Source organism: Leucoraja erinacea, chromosome 31 (genome assembly GCF_028641065.1).
Source record: "Leucoraja erinacea ecotype New England chromosome 31, Leri_hhj_1, whole genome shotgun sequence".
NCBI classification, from domain to species: domain Eukaryota; kingdom Metazoa; phylum Chordata; class Chondrichthyes; order Rajiformes; family Rajidae; genus Leucoraja; species Leucoraja erinaceus.
Genome location: NC_073407.1, coordinates 1,685,535 through 1,707,565, shown reverse-complemented (window position 1 = coordinate 1,707,565; position 22,031 = coordinate 1,685,535). Strand labels below are relative to the sequence as shown.

General features: G+C 42.3%; 1 protein-coding gene across 2 annotated transcripts in view; it reads right to left on the bottom strand.

Moving 5' to 3' along the window:
• The window catches only part of LOC129711823 (ras-related protein Rab-14), a 41,371-nt gene that overhangs the window by 15,252 nt on the left and 4,088 nt on the right, over nt 1-22,031 (bottom strand). For both annotated transcript variants that reach the window (XM_055659759.1, XM_055659760.1), the window contains 2 exons: nt 7,502-7,560; nt 4,403-4,456 (listed from right to left, as the gene is read on the bottom strand). In XM_055659759.1, coding sequence (XP_055515734.1) covers nt 4,403-4,456; nt 7,502-7,553 — 106 coding nt within the window. In that variant the 5' untranslated portion in view covers nt 7,554-7,560. The remainder of the gene's footprint in view (nt 1-4,402; nt 4,457-7,501; nt 7,561-22,031) is intronic.

Genomic DNA, 22,031 nt, shown 5'->3' with positions numbered 1-22,031 from the left:
GTATGAAAATGGCCATAGCTTTTTTAATACTTGAGATATGAAAGTGAATTAGGTGCCAAATTAAACTTCTTTTTATGCTTTATCTGATGGGATAAATTACAGACTTGATTTTTTAAATCTCAAAATTTTGTAACATTGCTACTTGTTACACCTGTATTTGGGTAATTTTTCCCATCCTTCTCTGCAGATCCTCTCAAGCTCCGTCAGGTTGGATGGGGAGCGTCGATGCACAGCTATTTTCAGGTCCCTCCAGAGATGTTCGATCGGGTTCAAGTCTGGGCTCTGGCTGGGCCACTCAAGGACATTCAGACTTGTCACGAAGCCACTCCTGCGTGTGCTTAGGGTCGTTGTCCTGTTGGAAGGTGAACCTCCTACCCAGTCTGGGGTCCTGAACGCTCTGGAGCAGGTTTTCATCAAGGATCTCTCTGTATTTTGCTCCGTTCATCTTTCCCTTGATCCTGACTAGTCTCCCAGTTCCTACCAGTGAAAAACATCCCCACAGCATGATGCTGCCACCACTATGCTTCACCGTAGGTATGCTATTGACCAGGTGATAAACAGTGCCTGATTTCCTCCAGATGTGATGTTTGACAGTCAAGCCAAAGAATTCAACCTTGGTTTCATCAGACCAGAGAATCTGGTTTCTCATGCTTTATGGCAAACTCCAAGCGGGCTGTCATGTGCCTTTTACTGAAGAGTGGCTTCCGTCTGACCACTCTACTATAAAGGCCTGATTAGTGGAGTGCTGCAGATATAGTTGTCCTTTTGGAAGGTTCTTCCAGCTCCACAGAGGAACTCTGGAGCTCTGTCAGAGTGACCATCGGGTTCTTGGTCACCTCCCTGACCAGGCCCTTCTCCCCCAATTGCTCAGTTTGGCCGGGCGGCCAGCTCTATGAAGATTCCTGGTGGTTTCAAAGTTCTTCCATTTAAGAATGACGGATGCCACTGTGCTCTTCGGGACCTGCAATGCTGCAGAAATTGTTTTATACCCTTCCCCAGATCTGTCTCTCGACACAATCCTGTCTCAGAGGTCTACGGACAATTCCTTTGTCTTCATGGCTCGGTTTTTGCTCTGACATCCACCGTCAACTGTGGGACCTTATATAGACAGGTGTGTGCCTTTCCAAAACATGCCCAATCAATTTAATTTACCACTGGTGGACTCCAATCAAGTTGTAGAAACATCTCAAGGATAATCAATGGAAACAGGATGAACCCAAGCTCAATTTTGAGTGTCATAGCAAAGGGTCTGAATAGTTATGTAAATGTGATATTTCAGTTATTTCTGTTTAAATTACTTTGCTAAAAATTTCTAAACACCTGTTTTCGCTTCTTCATTCTGCGGTATTGTATGTAGATTGATGATTTAAAAATAATTAAAATAATGCTGTAACGTAACAAAATGCAGAAAAAGTGAAGGTGTGAATACTTTCTAAATGCACTGTATATACCTCTTCCTTGGATTTAACCCTCGACTTCCCTCATCAGCCACGGTTGAGCCGCCTTCCCAGTTTTATTTTTTCGCCAGACAGGGATGAACAATATCTGGAGTAAATCTTTGCCATTGCATCTCCACTGTCAACCCTTTAAGTATAATTTGCTCGTCTACCCTAGTCAATTCCCATCTCATACCTTCACAGTCTCCTTTATTCAAGTTCAGGACCCTAGTCTCTAAATTAACCATGTCACTCTCCATCCCAATTCAGAATTTCACCATATTATGGTCACTGTTGCCCAAGGGGGTTTGCACAACAATATCGCTAACTAATCCTTCCTCATTACACAATACCCAGTCTAGGATGGCCTAGAAAAAATTCACCCACCTTTCCCTTATTACTTAGTTTCAACATGCAGCTTGAGGGGAAAGCAAATCATAACACACATAATCTTTCAGCTCTACTGCAATATTTTTTTAAACAATCTTGATTCTACTCATCTGCTGCTCAAAATGAAAATAAAGCCAATTCTCATCAAGTTTTAAATACAAGATCAGACACTTAAGGTTAATAAGCAATGCTTCCTTTAGAAATATCTTTCTTGTATTGGGTTGGAAGGTGAAGAAAAAGTCAGATCATTGGCACCCGCAGTAGATATAGAACAATTTAAATGTTTCTCCGGTTCTTAAGGAGGGAATGGGAAAATTATATACTTCTGTTTAGTATTCATGCTATTATTAATTTAATTGCAAAAGTCAAGATATTTCATAAGAATTTCTTCCATCCTCCCAAACTCGGTCCTTGTGAAGTGAGGCTCTATATGGCGTTGGCAAGGGCGCGTTTGGAATATTGTGAGCAATTTTTGGCACGTTAAGATGTGCTGGCTCTGGTGAGGGTCCAGAGGAGGTTTACAAGAGTGATCCCAGGGATGAGTAAGTTAACCTATGATGAGTGTTTGTTGGCACTGGACCTGTACTCGCTGGAGTTTAGAAGAATGAGGGGGGACCTCATTGAAACATACAGAATAGTGAAAATCTTGGATAGAGTGGATGTGGAGAGGATGTTTCCACTAGTGGGAAATCCGGAATTATAGACAATAGACAATAGGTGCAGGAGTAGGCCATTCGGCCCTTCGAGCTAGCAGTCATTCAATGTGTCATGGCTGATCATCCCCAATCAGTACCCCGTTCCTGCCTTCTCCCCATATTCCCTGACCCCGCTATTTTTAAGAGCCCTATCTAGCTCTCTTGAAAGCATCCAGTGAACCTGCCTCCACCACCCTCTGAGGCAGAGAATTCCACAGACTCACCACTCTCTGTGAGAAAAAGTGTTTCCTTGTCTCCGTTCTAAATGGCTTACTCCTCATTCTTAAATTGTGGTCCCTGGTTCTGGACTTCCCCAACATCGGGAACATGTTTCCTGCCTCTAGCGTGTCCAAACCCGTAACAATCTTATATGTTTCAATGAGATCACCTCTCATCCTTTTAAACTCCAGAGTGTACAACCCCAGCTGCTCCATTCTCTCAGCATATGACAGTCCCGCCATCCCGGGAATTAACCTTGTAAACCTACGCTGCATTCCCTCAATTAAAGGGCGTTCTTTTATGAAGGAGATGAAGAGAAATTTATTTTGTCAGAGGGTGGTGAATCTGTGGAAGGCTGTGGAGGACAAGTCAGTGGACATTAAGGTAGAGATAGATACTTGATCAGAACATGCGTCAGAGATTATGGAGAGAAGGCAGGTGAATGAGTTTGGAGGGGAATAGATCAGTCATGATTGAATGGCGGAGACGTGATAGGACAAATGGCCTAATTCTACTCCTATCACATGACCTCCAGTTTCTTTCAAGTCTTCACTGATTTACATGAATTGTAAAGTTATGTCTCTGTTCATATAGATTCCGTCTTGTAGCATTGACTGATATTACAAAACCTCTTGTACAGGTGATGCCCATTTGACCAATGAGTGCCAAAAACAACGAGACTAACAATGAGCAATCAGTGCCGTGGCTTCACAGCTTCAGGGACTAGGGTTGCTCCCAACCTTCGGTGCTGCATGAAGTTTGCACATATTTCATGTCACATGGTAGCCCTCCCCACATCCCAAGGTCATGTTAATATGCTCACCGGCCACTGAATTACTCCAGTCAGTGGCATAAGACCATGTAGGACTTGCTGAGCACGTGGACAGCTACGGGGGATGGGATTGATGGCATTGTTCTGCTGAAAGTCAGCATAGACTCAATGGCCTCCTTTGTGTCAGAATACATCATACATAGATTTGAACTGAAATCATGAACTGAAAGGCGTTTTAGCCGCATCAAGTGCTGTGACCACTTGCAAGCCCATTAACTAGACTTGGTCACATTTAACTTTCTATTGACAGTAATTATTAAACATTATATGCGCAAATTCTGGACAAGCTGGAAGTCACCTGCAAATTAAGTTTAGTGCAAAGCCAAGTGAAGAAAATCTGATTTAGAACAGACGTGAACTATTCTTCCAGAAGTTTTTCATATCATTTTTGAAACTGATAGATTTCCAATTCAATAGAAATTCAGCAGTTCAATTACAAGGGATTAGTACGAGAGGGTAGAAGAGCACACTCAACAAATGACGAGTACACAAGATCAAAACGTGCAGTTAAATGTTAGCATTAATAAAAAGTGCCTTCATTGCAAGCACACCTTTGTCTACATCATGCTGTTAGTCCGGGCATCGGCTTACACAGGTTTATTAGTTTTCTCTATTTGTTAAAATAGGAATTACTCTCTCTTCCCCCCCCCCCCCCCCCCCCCCCCCCCCCCCCCCCCAAATGTGATGTGACAGTGTTACTTCCTTTCATTTTCAAGGCTCATTTCTGTACTTCACTAGACAAGTTGGGACATAGAAGCACTGAACCGTTTTATAGTTCAGACTCAAATTCAGAATCTATAGTTCATTCATGCAAATAGATTTTTACTTACATTTCTTTTCTGTAAATTGATGAAGTAAGCACGACTTTCCTACACCCATGTCTCCTATTGTACAAAGAAACTTTCAGGTCAGTCATAAAAAAGATTAAATTCAACAAATAAAAATAGCATGTTTAACTACATCTGTTCACCTCCCTTTGTTTCATACCAAAATATATTTTCTGGTGATCCCATTTTCCCATTTGTCTAATCATATATTGCTTCGAAAGAAATGTAGAACCTCTGGTGCTGCAAGACTATACCTGATTTCAGTAGAGAAGGTTTCACACAATGCATTTAAAGTCTAAGATAATACAAAATTTGGTGTTAAATTTCCACATAGGTTTTCAAAAAAGAATCCCGTGCCATTCCCAGCAATCTACCTCTGGCTAATACGCATTTCCTGTTTGCTATAGTATTATTTGGCCACACTGCCACATTATATTGATGTTTTTTATTTACCAGGGTGGATTTACATATTCCAAAGTAACATCAAACATTTATCCTTTTCAAAAGGCTCCCACGGGTGGGCGTTTTAATTAGCAGAGGGTATGGGATCAAAAGTTTAAAAGATGCCACATAATGGGATTATCATCTTATTTTAAAGGATGTCCAAATACAGCTTTAGAAACTAGGAAAAAACAAAGCAGTTCGGAAGCCAATATAAAATTCAAGATCGTTAAGGTGCTGTGAATTTATTTTAATTTTCTGCAAAATAAAGTACCAAAATTCAGATCCAGAATTTAATTGCTGGGATAATATAACTCAGTCTGAATAACAACATTTTAAATGAGTGTAACAACAAGGAACTACAGATGCAGGTTTATACCAAAGATGGACACATGGAGTAACTCAGCGGGTCAAGCAGCATCTCTGGAGAACACGGATGGGTGATGTTTCAGATTGGGGCCCTTTGTAAGAAAAGTGTTGCACTTGGCCAAACTTAGCAAGGTTGATTAAGTCCAAGTCACTCTCACATAACTGGCATCCTGAATCATAACTAGCAACCGATCCACAATGTTTCCTCCTACCTCAAACCTCCTGAAATTTCTTACTCGCCGAATAAATTTACATTTAAAATAATTTGAAACCTTGCATATTATCTTCTGATATTAATATGAAGTGCTAGATGTTTAAGAAAGAACTGCAGATGCTGGTAAATCGAAGGTAGACAAAAATGCTGGAGAAACTCAGCGGGTGAGGCAGCATCTATGGAGCGAAGGAAATAGGCAACGTTTCATGCTGAAACCCTTCTTCAGACTGAAACGTTTCCCATTTCATTCAGCCCGAAACGATGCCCATTTCCTTCGCTCCATAGATGCTGCCTCAGATGTTATAGCTTAGATGTTAAGTATCATTATGGCATTTAGCAATTTTAATGTCCCACAGTATTATTTGTACAGAAACCAAAACCTACAAATTCAGCTAATCAATTATTCTTTGTACTGACACGATGAGCACAGCATTGAAGTACAGAAAAGTAAGATTCTTTAAAGAAACACTTGGATTACACGTTACTCTCTAGTAAAGGGTTAGGTTTGTTATTGTCTATATAGTCTATATCACACATACACACTTCAAACTGGATTGTGCAAAGGGGAAGATACAGAATGCAGAATTTAGTGCATCAGTTCCTTAGACAAAGCGCAATGTCCTCAAAGAGGTAGAGGTGAATCAAATAGTACACTAGTTTATGGAAGGACCGTTCAGAAGCCTGACAACGTAAGGGATTGAGCTGTTTCAGTCTGGATGCCAAAACCAACTCTATATGGAACTGTACTGAAATAAGAGGTACATAATACTTGCACTGCCTCAATTTCAAAACTCAGAACCAGAAACCTTAGTTGCTGAAAAAGACTTTCCTTGTAAAATAATTATGCTGAGCCCTCCATGATTAGTTCAAGTGAAGAACAATACAATGGAAATCCTGAAGTCATTGTTAACCCAGGTGATGAACACAATTACATTATTTAAAAAAATGTATTCACACCAAATAATCATATTTTTGCACAATTTCTTCCAAAATCATTAACTTGGCTCAAACTGATTACATGGGATCTGTTACAGACAATCATATTATAAATCAATGTGCTTGAAATTCAATCATGTTTTAACATCGATTGTAAGTATACACATCACATACACAATACAATCCCAGAAAAGACAAATGGCAAATAACTAATAGGTCACCTAATAGCTAATAAGTTAACTTGTTGTACATGATTGTTGTAGAATGAAAAGGAGAGGGTGTGGCAGGAACACACAGATGTCCAGCCAGGAATAACGCAGGACACAAAGTTTGTGCAAGCAATTGTCATTGCATTGAGAGTTAAAAAGGGACATTATGCAGGGGCTATAAGGAAAAAAGAATTACCCACTCCTCCAAGTTATTAAAGGCATAATTATCACCAGCAATTTGTCCTGCAGCAGCCACTATCAAAGCAATGGCCAAGAAGGCATATCAGCGTCTCTACCAGGCATGTGCAGTGAGTAATTACTCAGGGTAGGCACTTGGCAGTCAGTCAACCTTTAAAAATCATTAAAAAAATAACTCGTAGAAAATCGTAAAACTGCGGATGCGCAGATCGGTCCTGTAGGCAGTCAGTCGACTTTGAAAAACGCACATGCGCAGATTGGTCTCCGCTCCTGTGGGCATGCGCAGCACCTTGCGCGCAGACCGCAGTGCAAAGGCAAAATTTCAGCTGCCATTATTGCCCGTTGTAAGTGAAGGCTTGAAGCAGCGTCCACGGCACGCGAGTTGAACATAGTAGCTCGTATTTCGGATGAAAGGCACGGGAGAATTATGCCTACCTAAGATCGATTATTAAAATAATAATAATTTAATAATCCTGAATTTAGTAACTGAATTGGAAATCTTTACTATTTATATTTAATAATTACCTGCAAGAGAATATTTGGAGAGGAATTGAAAGTAGGACAGGAAATTTGAAAACTGCCAAATTTATTCCTAGTTCAGACCACTGATATGATTCTTTAAATATTTTCTGCTTGCTTTATGAACAGGTTAACCCATTTTTTCACATTAACTATGAAAATGCATTTGATCCCATATCTAGAAATTTAACGAAATTCAAAATAAACTGTACTCACCAATTATAATATATTTAAAGATGTAAGAATAGTTGTATGGAGCGGTGGCCATCCTGGCTCTACAAAGTAGAAGGAAAACAAATGATGAAACTTCAATAAAACAAAAATCCAGTTTGTTTATGACTACACCATTGCATTTACTAATGTACTCCAGTCATGCACATAATTGTATTTAGACTGATTCCATGATCAAAATCTGTATTATTCCTGCAGCGGCTAGTAGGCTACTTTGGGTCTCTTCCATCACTCCTCGTCTCAAACTTATGGTGAAATAAAGTTTGCAGTGAAAGCTAGATGCTGGAAATGCAGATCAGGCAGCATCTCACCACAGGGTGTGGGAACTCAAATGTTAATTGTTTTCACAGATACTGCCCGACATGCTGATGGTTTACTGGATTTATGAATGCTGGCATTCCTTGTTCCACCTTCCTCTTGTTTAAGATGGGGGGGGGGGGGGGGGGGGGGGGTGGAGGCGGTGAACCTTTCTGCTCAATGGCCCGTATAACTCAGAAAACCCGTTTTATGAAATGGAGGACAAAAATATGATTTTTACCTTATACAAAATAAAGGATCAAAACATTGCCTGCTGGTTGATCTCTTCATCAAAATGTAATTATTTTCATGAATAATAGTCACACGCAGAGGAAACACACTGATTTCAGAGTGGGAAACAATGATCCGTTCCAGTTGATGCAGGAACAAGCTCCTCTAGTTCATACAGTCGTGGTTATATACTTCAGCTACCTCCACTGAAACTTTAAATTACAATTCCCCAATTACCAACTTTCATTTCTGTAATCATTTCCCCAGCATCACCCAATTATAGATTGATCACATTCAAGATGCTAAGCAAGAACATTACATCATAACCTGTTAACCCAAATGCATATACACCAAGCAAGAATTAACATGAAGCTTTCAATAAAGCACCAAATTGCCTTCAATTTATGTTCTTCCAAAATGTCTACGGTTATTAAGTTTACATTATAAATGTTACATCAGCCTCCAACATTTTGTATGCAGTAGCAAAAGATGGCAGAAACCCAAACGCTTGGAACAAAAGCCGGAGTATTCTGGAATGAAGTTAGGAAGTTGTTGACAAACACTCAACATTAAACTTCAAAATAACAGATCTGGGTGAACTACTATATCAAGATAAATGGAGCAAAGATCAAGTAAATGAAACTTACGAAGTTCAGCCACAAATCTCTCAGGATCACACATGCTCTAAATGGGCTAATTCTCATGTTATTGCAACTGGTGCTTAGAAATGCATTTTAATGAGGCCTAACCAATCTGCACTGTCTCCCAGACTCTTGCTTCAGGTGGCAACATGTTAACTTCTATCAAAAGGACCAGTCCTCCCTGCAGAAAATTGTGCCTCACACCACAAATAATGGCAGAAATTCTTATGCTCAAGTCCAAACAAATGCCTCAAAACTCATTGGCCGGCGGTTCATTCTACAGCAAGATAATGATCCCAAAAATACTGCTAAAGCAACAAAGTTTTTCAAAGCTACAAAATGGTCATTTCTTGAGTGGCCAAGTGAACCCAACTGATCATGCCTTTTATATGCCGAAGAGAAAATTGAAGGGCACTAGACCCCAAAAACAAGCATAGGTTATAGATGGCTGCAATACAGGTCTGGCAGAGCATCACCAGAGAAGACACCCAAAAACTGGTGATGTCCATGAATCACAAACTTCAAACAGTCATTGCATGCAAAGGATATGCAACAAAATACTAAACATGACTACTTTCATTTACATGACATTGCTGTGTCCCAAACATTATGGTGCCCTGAAATGGTGAGACTATGTATAAACTGCTGCCATTTCTACACGGTGAAACAAAAAATTATTAAAATCTGACAATGTGCATTTTATCTACATGTGATTTTTTTCTATTTATGAGGCAAATAAATAAATAAATGATGGGTCTTTGTCCCAAACATTATGGAGGGCAGTATGTACAACAGATTAAACAGAATTTGAACGGAGATTTTGCAATACTGATCTGCTTGCAACTTCCACCAGCCCAGAATACTGTCAATTACTTGCCTTGTATCAAGCAAGCCATTTCTCAACAACATATTAAATACTGCAATTCCCATCTCGAACACCAGCTCTTCCAAAGATGGATAAGGTCAGCAATACCATCACCATTCCACCCTCGTGATTGTACTGAAGCCACACATGTCAATGTACATTTCCTTTGTCACCAATACAATATCTAAAATTTCTTGCCACCAATGGGAAAGGTAGAAGGTTCTTCCAAACAACATTTTTCTCGATCCCTCAATAATAGACATTTATCTCTACACTCGTCTTGCAAAGAACTTTTACATCTAAACAGCCTTTTTTCACCATTCTTCCTCAATACTGGCAGCATAAGACTCTCCTTGGTTCAGGGTCCTTTTCCCTTACATTAACATTTCTAACATTAACATGCACTATAGAGGTGGGAATTATAGCAATGCATACTCTCTTACAAAATAAGTAAATCAAATGAAGGCATTTAAGCAACTTCAAGAACACGGACCAGGAAGCAATCAATCACACAAAGATAACTTGTGCACTGATGCCGAGGCAATTCTAATGTCCCTTTCTTATGCCACATCCTCAAACATTGGATTAATAAAAAACCTGAAGACAACCTTGACCTTCAAAACAGCTTCAACAGTTGGAGGTGAAACAAAAAATGAAAATCACACCTTGTCCGAGTAGTTACATGCAAGCATAGCATGCATGTTAGGAACTGCAATTCTGCATTTATGATCCAGGGCTCTCACTTAATATTTTTTCGCTGTTGCCAACATAGGCAGCTTTTTAGCTTGCCGAATAACAGTTTAGGTGGTCATTTAAGACGGCTTGCATGACGCGTGCGATAATGTGCTCGGACGAAGTGCGTAGTTAACGGTACGAGTTCATTCCAAGTTCTCACGAGTTTGCCCCGATTCGAACTCAGAGATTTACAGTAATGGCCACTCGTCGGTACTCGGGGCTCTCATGGACATTTTTCAACACGTTGAAAAATCTTCAAGTGTCTTCCCGTGCTTCCCTGCCGTTATCGAGTCTTCCCGAGTACCTGCTGTTAGCAGTACGAGCCGCTAAGAGACGTCCCCGAGCTCCGATGTACCCGCTACGCTCATTCTCCATGCTTACCACGAGTTTGAATTTTTTTTTAAGCTTAGGAGAGCTCTTGGAATGAACTCGTACCGTGGGAGAGGGCTATTACCAGTCGGAATTATGCTCAATGAAGCATTCACATATTATTTCTGCTTCAAATAAAGTCACAAACATAAACATATTCACTAATCAAGACATGATATATATCACAATGATATGCAGCAAAATTATAATACAGTATCTCAACTCTTTTTACACGTTGCAATGAATGCAATTTCTATTATTTCTATCCGCTTCTATTTCTAACCATGCACACTACAGATTGATGCAAGCATATTTGCTGTGAAAGACCGGCAAATTATCATGACATGACCATAGCATGGGTCTTTTCCTCTTGAATCATCAATCTCTGTTGTGCCCAGTCACGGCAAGGCAAGTTGATAGAGAATTGAACCGATCTGTTTAACACCTTTGAAGGTAGACACAGTAACAACATCAAGACGGGAAAAATAGATACAAAATATATCCCTTCTGCTCTAGGATTTTTTAATTTAAAATAAATGAAGAGAATGGAAGTGTACTTTGATTTTCTTAGTCTTGTAACATACTTGTTACTGTATTATTATTATTATTACCTGACCAGACCTATACCATACTTTTGAATGTACATAGTACCTCTTTTACTCGGTGCCCACTAAGAAAATGAGTGATGGATAGGTGACTGTATGGAATCAATCATGGAACCTGGTAAGTGAGATTGCCCAGAAGGGCAATAAAAATGGCTGAAGTGGGGTTTTCTGCTTGATATTTAAACCATCTCCTGAAAAGCAAAGTAAAGGCAGAGCTGTTCAAATACATCTAAAAGTCACTTTAATTGTCATCTGAGTTGGTCTCGAGCAGAGCATCCTCCTCATCAGACTTGTCACTGTCAGGGTGAGGCCCAAGGCAGATGCTGCAGCTGAGTCTTCTCTCGTGTCATGCCTCCTTGCCCTCATCCCTCCTGCATGCCACAAAATAATGGCTGGCCAGGGATACATAGAAACATAGAAATTAGGTGCAGGAGTAGGCCATTCGGCCCTTCGAGCCTGCACCGCCATTCAATATGATCATGGCTGATCATCCAACTCAGTATCCTGTACCTGCCTTCTCTCCATACCCCCTGATCCCTTTAGCCACAAGGGCCACATCTAACTCCCTCCTAAATATAGCCAATGAACTGGCCTCAACTACCTTCTGTGGCAGAGAATTCCATAGATTCACCACTCTCCGTGTGAAAAATGTTTTCAAAGTCCTTGATGTCACTGGCATGCAGCATGATGAGGAGCTGGTCCGTCACCTGGTTGTCCTGGAGGGAACTTCTGATGGTGTTCTTCAGCTGCTTCAGCCGGCTGAAGCCTCGCTCAGCCTCAGCTGAACTTGCCGGTATTGGAAGGACGAGGTCAAGGAGAGTGCAGATGTTGGATAGCTCTCCCTTTAACATTCCTTCTCTCACCTTTTGCCCCCTTTGAACTAGGCAAACATGCACAGCAAAATATGGAAAGTCCAAAATAACACAACAGTACAGCACAAAGACATGCCCTTCGGCCCACAATGTTTGTACAGAACATGCCATGATCATTATTTTATCTGTGCATAATCCATATCCTCCATTCCTAGCATATCAATATGCCTCCCCAAAGGCTTCTTAAATGCCACTAACGTACCTGGGTGTCATTTGCCAACATATTAACCAACCCATCTACATCCAAAATGTTATCTATATATTACCAAAACTCTCATCTTGTTTGTTTATATGCGTGTTCCCAAAACGCCGCCAGAACGGTACACAATAACGCTACAATTTTTAGCCCACCTTACTCACCATTGTCCTGGGGTGTGAACTGCCAAATTGATGTTATATTTTACAAGTTATTGACATTTTAAACATTATGTATTTTACAGGTTATTGACATTTTAAACTTAAAAAAAAAAAAATCATCACTTTGGGCCGTGTTTTCTCGAAACTTCACCAAAACGGTACACGATAGCTCTACAATTTTCGGCCCACCTTATTCACCATTGTCCTGCGATGTGAACTGCCAAGTTTCATTCAGATTAATGTCATATTTTACATGTTATTGACATTTGAAACAAATTTTTAAAAAAAACAACAAAAAAAAACTTTTCCACTTGCCCTGCCCATCACCCGCGTTCGATGTCACAACGGGAACCCAACGCGTCACAACGATAAGATGGCCGCCGGATCCGTGCGTGTGCAGTAGGCCCGGTATCCACGCATGCGGATTTTAAAATAACTGAAAGTCACCCCGCGAGTGCACAGTGGGGGAAGGAAAGTTCGAGAACTATGAGAGAATAAGGTCAGGGCCAATTGTAAGCGGTGTGAGAGGGGAGGTGAATACCAAAGTCAAAGTGTTGTATATGAATGCGCGAAATACAAGAAATAAAGTGGATGAGTTTGAGGCTCAGTTAGAAATTGGCAAGTATGACATTGTGAGAATTACAGAGACATGGCTGCAAGAGGGCCAGAGCTGGGAACTGAATATTCAAGGGTATACCTCCAATCGAAAAGACAGACAGGTGGGCAGAGGGGGTGGGGTAGCTCTGTTGGTACGGAATGAAATTCAGTCCCTGGCAAGAGGTGACATTGAAACAGGATATGTGGAGTCATTATGGATAGTGGTCGAGTATAGGAGCAAAGAGGTCCTTCTGCAGTTGTACAGGGCCCTAGTGAGACCACTCCTGGAGTATTGTGTGCAGTTTTGGTCCCCTAATTTGAGGACGGACATTCTTGCTTTTGAAGGAGTGCAGCGTAGGTTTACAAGGTTAATTCCCGGGATGGTGGAACTGTCATATGCTGAGAGAATGGAGCGGCTGGGCTTGTATACTCTGGAATTTAGAAGGATGAGAGGAGATCTTATTGAATCATATAAGATTAAGGGTTTGGAGACACTAGAGGCAGGAAACGTGTTCCCGATGTTGGGGGAGTCCAGAACCAGGGGCCACAGTTTAAAATTAAGGGGTAAGCCATTTAGAACAGAGATGTGGAAACACTTTTTCCACACAGAGTGTTGTGAGGCTGTGGAATATTCCGTCTCGGAGGCCGGTGGAGGCTGGTTCTCTGGAAACTTTCAAGAGAGAGCTAGATAGGGCTCTAAAAGATAGCAGAGCCAGGGGATATGGGGAGAAGGCAGGAATAAGGTACTAATTGGGGGTGATCAGCCATGATCACATTGAATGGCGGTGCTGGCTCGAAGGGCCGAATGGTCTACTCCTGCACTTTTTGTCTATTTAATCCGCGGGTGTGTGATTTGAAATTAACGCGGCGCTGAGGCTAGGTCTGGGGGTGGCTGCGCTGCTCCTCTGCGCCCGCGGGCAGCGAGAGGTGAGGGATCCAGGGCAAGGACTTGGCCGCAGCCTCGGCCTCTCCCTCCCGGCTCCAGACCTCTCGGCCCAACCCTCCCCCCCACCTCAAGAACAATTTCATCGCCGACGTGGTGGAGTAAACAGGACCAGCGGTGGTTTACAACAAAATCCTGGGGAGGTGAGGGGGGGGGTGTGTGGAGGATAGAGGGAGAGGAGGGCAGTGGAGGAGGTGAAAAGGAGAGTGGAAAGAAGAGGGAGGGTGAAGAGGAGGGGAGTACCTGGGGATGAAGGGGAATGGAGGATATGGGTAGGGAGAGGGATGGGGAGGTAATGGAGGAGGGGAGGGGGAAGAGAGAGGAGGGGAGGGAGGGGGTGAGCAGTGGAAGCAGAGGAGGATTGGTGGAGGATGGGGAGAGGGAGGATAATGGAGGAGGGGAATAGGGGACTGAAGAGGGGGAGTAAGATGCGTTCACATTGATCTTATATTTTACAAGTTATTGCCATTTTTAAACTTTTAAAAAGTCGCAGTCACGCTCTCACGTGCCGGCTGTGCCTGCACAGTTGGGCGAGGGTGGCCTTGACTCGCGTCACAACAGGGATCTCTGGCATCACAACGAGAACCTGTCAGTCGCGCCTGCGCAGCCACGCTTTATTAAATTTCGTTGTACATGGTTCATGTTACAATGACAATAAATAATCTATTCTATTCTATTCTACTATTCTATTGGCGAGTGGTGGAATATTGCGTTGCTGGAAATGGGCCCAACGGGTCCGCTCATGTAAATGTTAAAATTATATTATTCAACACTCATTTCAAATTTGTAAATACGTAGGACGTGAATGCACTGGAGAGTGTAAAGATTCACCAGGATGTTTCCCTAATTGGAGGACTTCAGTTAAGGGGAGAGATTCAGTAGGCTAGGTCTGTTTTTCCTGGGGTGAAAGGCTGAAGGGTGACTTGATAAAAGTTTTGAGAGGTATGGATATGGTGGATAGTCAAAATAAGTATTCCCACAGCATGGTATCAATACAGGTTTATATAGGTTAGAAGGGAGGAGTTTAGAAGGGGATCCAAAGGGAATGTTTAAACTGAGTGGTTGAGATCTAGATCTCAATGCCAGAGGCAGTGGTGGAATCAAATACAGCACTGCTTGAGGTATTAAGACAGACATAAAATAGGCAAGACAAGAAACAGCAGATGCTGGAACTCTGGGGGGAAAAAAAACAAATTACTAAAGAAAGTCAATGGGCCAGACACCATCTGTCAAGGGAACGGACAGGCAATGTATTGGTATGTATGTGAGCAAACAGGATCAATATAGATAGACAAAAGGGTCGGCATGGAAGTAGTGGCCAAAGAGCCCATTTTCGTGCTGCAAACTATGACTGGTCAATTAGCATCCCCAATTTCAAGGTAATTTCCAATTAACCTGCACGAACTTCAAGTTAATTGGGATATCTGCGGGATTGATGTTTTAATATCTCCACCACACCAATAAAAACCGTATAATATATTTCAGTGGCCATTCTAAAATTTAACTGTAAATCAAACCATTAAAAATGCAGAAAACGCCAGAAATACACAGGTGAAGCAGCATTTTTGGAAAGAAAAACTAGTTCATGTTTTAGGTCAAAGATCCTTCAGAATAGAAACAAAGATAAATTAATGAGTTACGAGTTGCACAGGTGGGGAAAGGATGGAAAGAGCAAGCCCAGGATTATCACTTTAATTCTCCATCCCACTCTGTTCTGTCCCAGTTGTAGCCTCTCCAGTTGTTATAACAACACAAGCACATCGTATCCGTCAAGGCATACTGCATCTTCCCGACTCAGTACCAAATTCTACAACTTAAGCTTCCTTTGTCTATCTGAGAACTGACCATTTTACGGTAAGCCATCAAAAAATATGGCTCTTCTCTTCATTGGTACACTCTGACCCTTTGGGTATGTCACACACCCAATTAGCAGATCATACATTATCCCATTTAATCAATTTGACAAAAGAATTTCCAAAGCAACCCTGACCTCATCTCACCACATTTAATCCCTTTCCCCAATTCAACCCCACCCCATCTCCTCTGCGACATAAAACATAGTTTGCCTTACTTCCCCAGTTCCGATGCAGGGTCTTTGAACTGAACCAATAACTTAATCTTCACAAATGCTGCTGACTTGCTGGGGGAGAGCATTAGTTTTTACTTCAGATTTCCAGAAAGTTTCTTACTTTAAAAAAAGATACTTTAAATGCCATCACAATATTGTATGCCTGACAATTCAATCCAACAATTGAACAGGAATAAGCAAATAGACCACCTTGCTGCAATTATCAACTGGTGATAACAAATATTGTCAACATCTATCAAGTTTACGATTTTCTTCTGTCAGCAACACTCCCTTTAAGGATCAAAATTAATGTAGCTACTGATTACAGCAATTCGACAAGTAACTAGTTACACTGGGACAATACTTCAACTTTGATCATCGGCATTAAATCAGTGTTGCATCTTGAGCCTTCCTGTAGCAGGTATTCATGGTACTCAATCCAATTTGCTATTGCATTCCTTGGTTACTAAAACTGGAGCTCCCTATTATGCAAGGCATGTAGTTTTAATTCAAGGTACATCAAATCAGCATGAAGTAACTGGCAAATATGATGCCAATTCAAAAAACAGCCACATTTCAAACACATACAAATATTAAAAAAATTAAAATTGCAAATAAAGATACATGAAATTAGTTTACAAATGCTGAATAGTTTGGCACAATGGTTTAATGTACTATTTATAGCTCATTGTGCTCATCTTTCAAAAAAGTTTAAAAATACGATGACATTTCATATACAGGTGCACAACCTTTTATCCGGAGTTCAGGAAACCGAAAAACTCCGAAAACCGGCCATTTTTTCCAGGATGTCGTCTGCACACCAAAGCTCGCGTTTGGCGCCAAACTTGACCCGAAACGACCCACGGTCAACCCAGGTCTGTACTACTGTAGTGGCTGCCTCCTCCCCGGAGACCGAGGAGACACTTAAACATCTGTAAATCATTGCTTAAATGTTAGTCAGTTACTTTGGAGGGCTTTTATGTGAAGGGGGAGGGGAGGAGAGGGGGGGGTGAGGGGGTAAACTTTAATTCTTAGTCCCCTACCTGGTCGGAGAGGCGGGGAGCGGTCAATGCCTTACCGAGTCGCCGTACAATAAACTCCGCAGCGCTGTGGCCACCAACTCCCAGCTGGGGCTGCGGGTGTCCGGCCGCGGGCTGCGCCGGTTGTAGCTCCGACCCCGGCAACTCTACCCCTGGCTGCGAGGCGCTCCAAATCCACCGCCGCCCGCGGCCGGACGCCCGCAGCCCCAGCTCCGCGAATGTTGGGAGTCGGCGGCGTCGCAGCGCTGGGATACCAGCGGGGAGCGGGCAATGCCTTACCGGGTCGCCGTGCGGTAAGCTCCAGAGCGCTGTGGCCGCCGACTCCCAACATTCGCAGAGCTGGGACTGCGGGCGTCCAGCCGCAGGCGGCGCTGGATTTGGAGCGCCTCGCAGCCAGGGGTAGAGTTGCCGGGGTCGGAGCTACAACCGGCGCCGCCCGCGGCCGGACGGAGCCCCAGCTCCGCGATGTTGGGAGTCGCCGACCAGGTAGGGGACTAAGAATTAAAGTTTCCCCCTTCACCCCACCACCACCACATAAAATCCCTCCAAACTAACTGACTAACATTTATGCAATGATTTACAATGATTCCCCGGTCTCCGGGGAGGAGGCAGCCGCTCCAGACGTTTCAAGCCGCCCGCGCTACCTACCTAATCTACGCTAAAAATCTTCCATTCGGAAATCCTAAAATGTCCGAAATCCGACAAGTGTCTGGTCCCAAGGCTTTCGGATAAAAGGTTGTGCACCTGTATTGCCTAAAGTAATCTCAGTGATTTTACTCTGTTCCACCAGAGAAGGCTGCAAACCGCACTGCTTGCTGAATTACTGAAAAATGTGGGGATTTGATTTAAATTGTCCATTCAGAAAATAATTTAAACACATTACACTATTCCTCAGAACTATCAGACTGCCAATACCAAAAGGAGAAAGCTGGTAAAGGGTGCATGGAAAGTACATTTTCATACAACAGCCATAAATGGCAGTGAAAATATTTGTGTTGAAAATAAATGGAATAATATACTTCAAAGCAGGAAACCTTGACTTTGCATGTACAGTTTTGTCTCATTATAAAATATGGCAATTTAAATAAAACAATATTCAAAAGGCCTTTGATAAGGTGCCACACGTGAGGCTGCTAAACATATTATTATGGTTCCATGGTATTAGAAGCAAGGTACTAACGTGGACAGATTAGTTGACTGGCAGAATGCCTTTTCTGGTCGGCTGCGGTGACCAGTGGCGTTCCGCAGGTGTCATGTTGGGTCCGCTATTCTCACAATATATATTAACGAACTGAACGAGGGAATTGATGGCTTTATGACCAGGTTGTGGAAAATATGAAGATAGGTGGAGGGGTAGATAGCGTAGAGGAAGCAGGGAGGCTGCATATGGACAAGTTGGGAGAGCGGGCAAAGTGGTGCCAAGTGGAATACAGCGTAGCAAACATACAGTCACGCACTTTGGTCGAAGGAATAAAGGCGTAGACAACTTTCCAAAAGGGGAGAGGAATTGGTGGTGCAAAGGGACATGGGAGTACTAGTGCAGGATTCCCAAAAGGTTAATTTGCTGGTTGAGTCGGCTGTGATGAAGGCAAATGTAATGTTCATATTCATTTCGAAGGGACTAGAATATACAGCGCCCTCCATAATGTTTGGGACAAAGACCCATCATTTATTTCTTTGCATCTGTACTCCACAAAAAATTTAACACAAACATCCACCATAGCATTCATCACTGTGGTGGAAGGTACAAAAATTGGCCAGTCCTCCTCCACTTTCCCCCGTGGTCGGGACCTCAACCCTCCGCAGCCGTCGCTATGGGCTTCCAGATGTGCAGACAAGGTAAAAAGTCCAGGTAAGTCCTGAATCGGTGCCTCCCCACCAGAGCCCGCGACTTCAGGCTGGTGTAGGCCGCCGGCGGTCACAGATTTAAAGTTCCCGCCTCGCCGCAGCCAGAAGCACCGTAGACTACAGGGCCGGCGGTCTGGAGCTCCTCTTCAGGGATCCCTGGCGAGGGACCCCACTCCTGATGGCAAGTAAGTCCCCGCCGTGCCCGCGGTAAAGTTGGCCGCGGGCCAGTAGTTGGAGCTCTTCTTCCCCCGGGTCCCCCACGAGGGATCCCGAGCTGCGGATGCCGAGCTCTGCAGACCGCCGGCCGCTGAAGCCCTGGGCGGGTCTCCGGGAAAGACCGCCCGATCCTCGTTGTTAGGCCACGGGGCAGGCAACATGGAAAAAGTTGCCTCTCCGTGGAGGAGGCGACCGAAGTGGTCCCCCCCCCCACAAGACACACAAAGAAACATTAAAAACATACTTTAAAACACACTAAAAAAAATGTAAAAGTTGATTTTAATAAAGGCCATCTTTACAGGCAATACATTTTAGTTTCACTATGTAGAAATGACAGCTGTGTTTATACATAGTCTCCCCATTTCAGGACACAATAATGTTTGGGACACATGGCTAAACAGGTGTTTATAATTGCTCAGACATGCATAATTGCCTCCTTAATGCAGGTATGAGAGATCTTAGCACCTAGTCTTTCCTCCAGCCTTTCCATCACCTTTGGAAACTTTTATTGCTGTTTATCAATAGGAGGACCAAAGTTGTGCCAATGAAAGTCAAAGAGCCATTATGAGACTGAGAAACAAAAATAAAACTGGTAGAGACATCAGCCAAACCTTAGGCTTACCAAAATCAATTGTTTGGAACATCATTAAGAAGAAAGAGAGCACTGCGACTTGCAGACCATGGAAGACCTCCACAGCTGATGACAGAAGAATCTCTATAATAAAGAAAAAACCCCAAACACCCGTCTGACAGATCAGAAACACTTGTCAGAAGTCAGGTGTGGATTTGTCAATGGCCACTGTCCGCAGAAGACTTCATGAACCTACGACACTGCAAGATGCAAACCATTGGTTAGCTGCAAAAATAGGATGGCCGGGTTACAGTTTGCCAAGAAATACTTAAAAGAGCAAGCACAGTTCTGGAAAAAAGGTCTTGTGGACAGATTAGACGAAGATTAATTGATATCAGAGCGATGGCAAGAGCAAAGTATGGAGGAGAGAAGAAACTGCCCAAGGTCCAAAGCATACCACCTCATCTCTGAAATACGGTAGTGGGGTGTTATGGCCTGGGCATGTATGGCCGCTGAAGGTACTGGCTCACTTATCTTCATTGATAATACCACTGTTGATGGTAGTAGCATAATGAATTCTGATATGTATAGACACATTCTATCTGCTCGTTCAAACAAATGCTTCAAAACTAATTTGGCAGCGGTTCATCCTACAGCAAGACAATGATCCCAAACATACTGCTAAAGCAACAAAGGAGTTTTTTTAAAGCTAAAAAATGGTCAATTCTAGAGTGGCCAAGTCAATCACCCGATCTGAACCTAATTGAGCACGCCTTTTATATGCTGAAGAGAAAACTGAACAGGACTAGCCCCCAAAACAAGCATAAGCTAAAGGTGGCTACATTACAGGCCTGGCAAAGCATTACCAGAGAAAACACCCACCAACTGGTGATGTCCATGAATCGCAGACTTCAAGCAATCATTGCATGCAAAGGATGTGCAACAAAATACTAAACATGACTACTTTCATTTACATGACATTGCTGTGTCCCAAACATTATGGTGCCTTGAAATGGGGGAACTATGTATAAACACAGCTGTAATTTATACATGGTGAAGCCAAAATGTGTAAGAATGGCATTTATTAAAATCTGACAATGTGCACTTTAACCTCATGTGATTTTTCCTATTACAAATCTCAAATTGTGGAGTACAGAGACAAATAAATAAATGATGGGTCTTTGTCCCAAACATTATAGAGGGCACTGTGAAAGCAAGTTTGTAATACTGAGGTTTTATCACGTGCTGATGGGGCCACATTTAAGAGCAGTTTTGGGCCCCTTATCCGAGGAGGGATGTACTGGCTTTGGAGAGGGCCGAAAGAAGGATTACAAGAATTACCTGAGATGATTGGATTAATGTATGAGAAGTTTAGAAAGATATGGGGGGGGGGGGGGGGGGGGGGGGGGAAAGAGGGGAATCTCATTGAAACCTACTGGATTATGAAAGGCCTAAAGAGTAGATGCGGAAAGAACATTTCCAGTAATGGTAGAGTCGAGAACCAAAAGGCACAACTTCAGAAAAAAAGGACATTTCTTCAAAATGTAAGTGAGGAGGAATTTATTTAGCCAGAGGGTGGCGAATCTGTAGATTTCATTGCCAAAAATACTGTAGCATCCAACACATTGGTTAGGAAGAGAGTAAAAGGTTACGGACAGATGGCCTGAAAATGGGGTTGAGGAGAAAACATAGATCAGCCATGATTGAATGGCGGAGTAGATTTGATGGACTGAATGGCTTAATTGTGCTCTTGTGGCTCATTAACACAGATGAAGCAGTAAAGTACAATTGGTACGCAAAAAAAATGCTACTACACATGATAGAGAAATTGAAGCAAAAATAACATTTTAAAATACAAAAAGTACAAATTTAATAAAAATATAGTCTGCTCTTTTGAGTCAACCAGGTTTTGGTATGGAATAAGTATTCAAACTGTACTTACTTATGGCCTATTTCATTTGAAATTTCGAAAATTTCAGGGGAAAAAAAGGGGGGGGGGGGGAATTCACAATTTAGTAATTTATTTAAAATTGAACATCACCATAGATTAAGAAATCTATGTCAATTTCCAAACATATTCATGCATCTACAAAATAATTTGTGGGTCTTCAAAAACACACCTTTCCTATTTTGCAAGATCAGCTACAGCTCATGCTGAAATGAATGGAGTTATAAAAATAGGACATCAAAATTTGAACATATTTCCTTTAGCTGCCTTTATGGCCTTGCAGTTCAACTGGCAATATGTTTCTGCAATGGT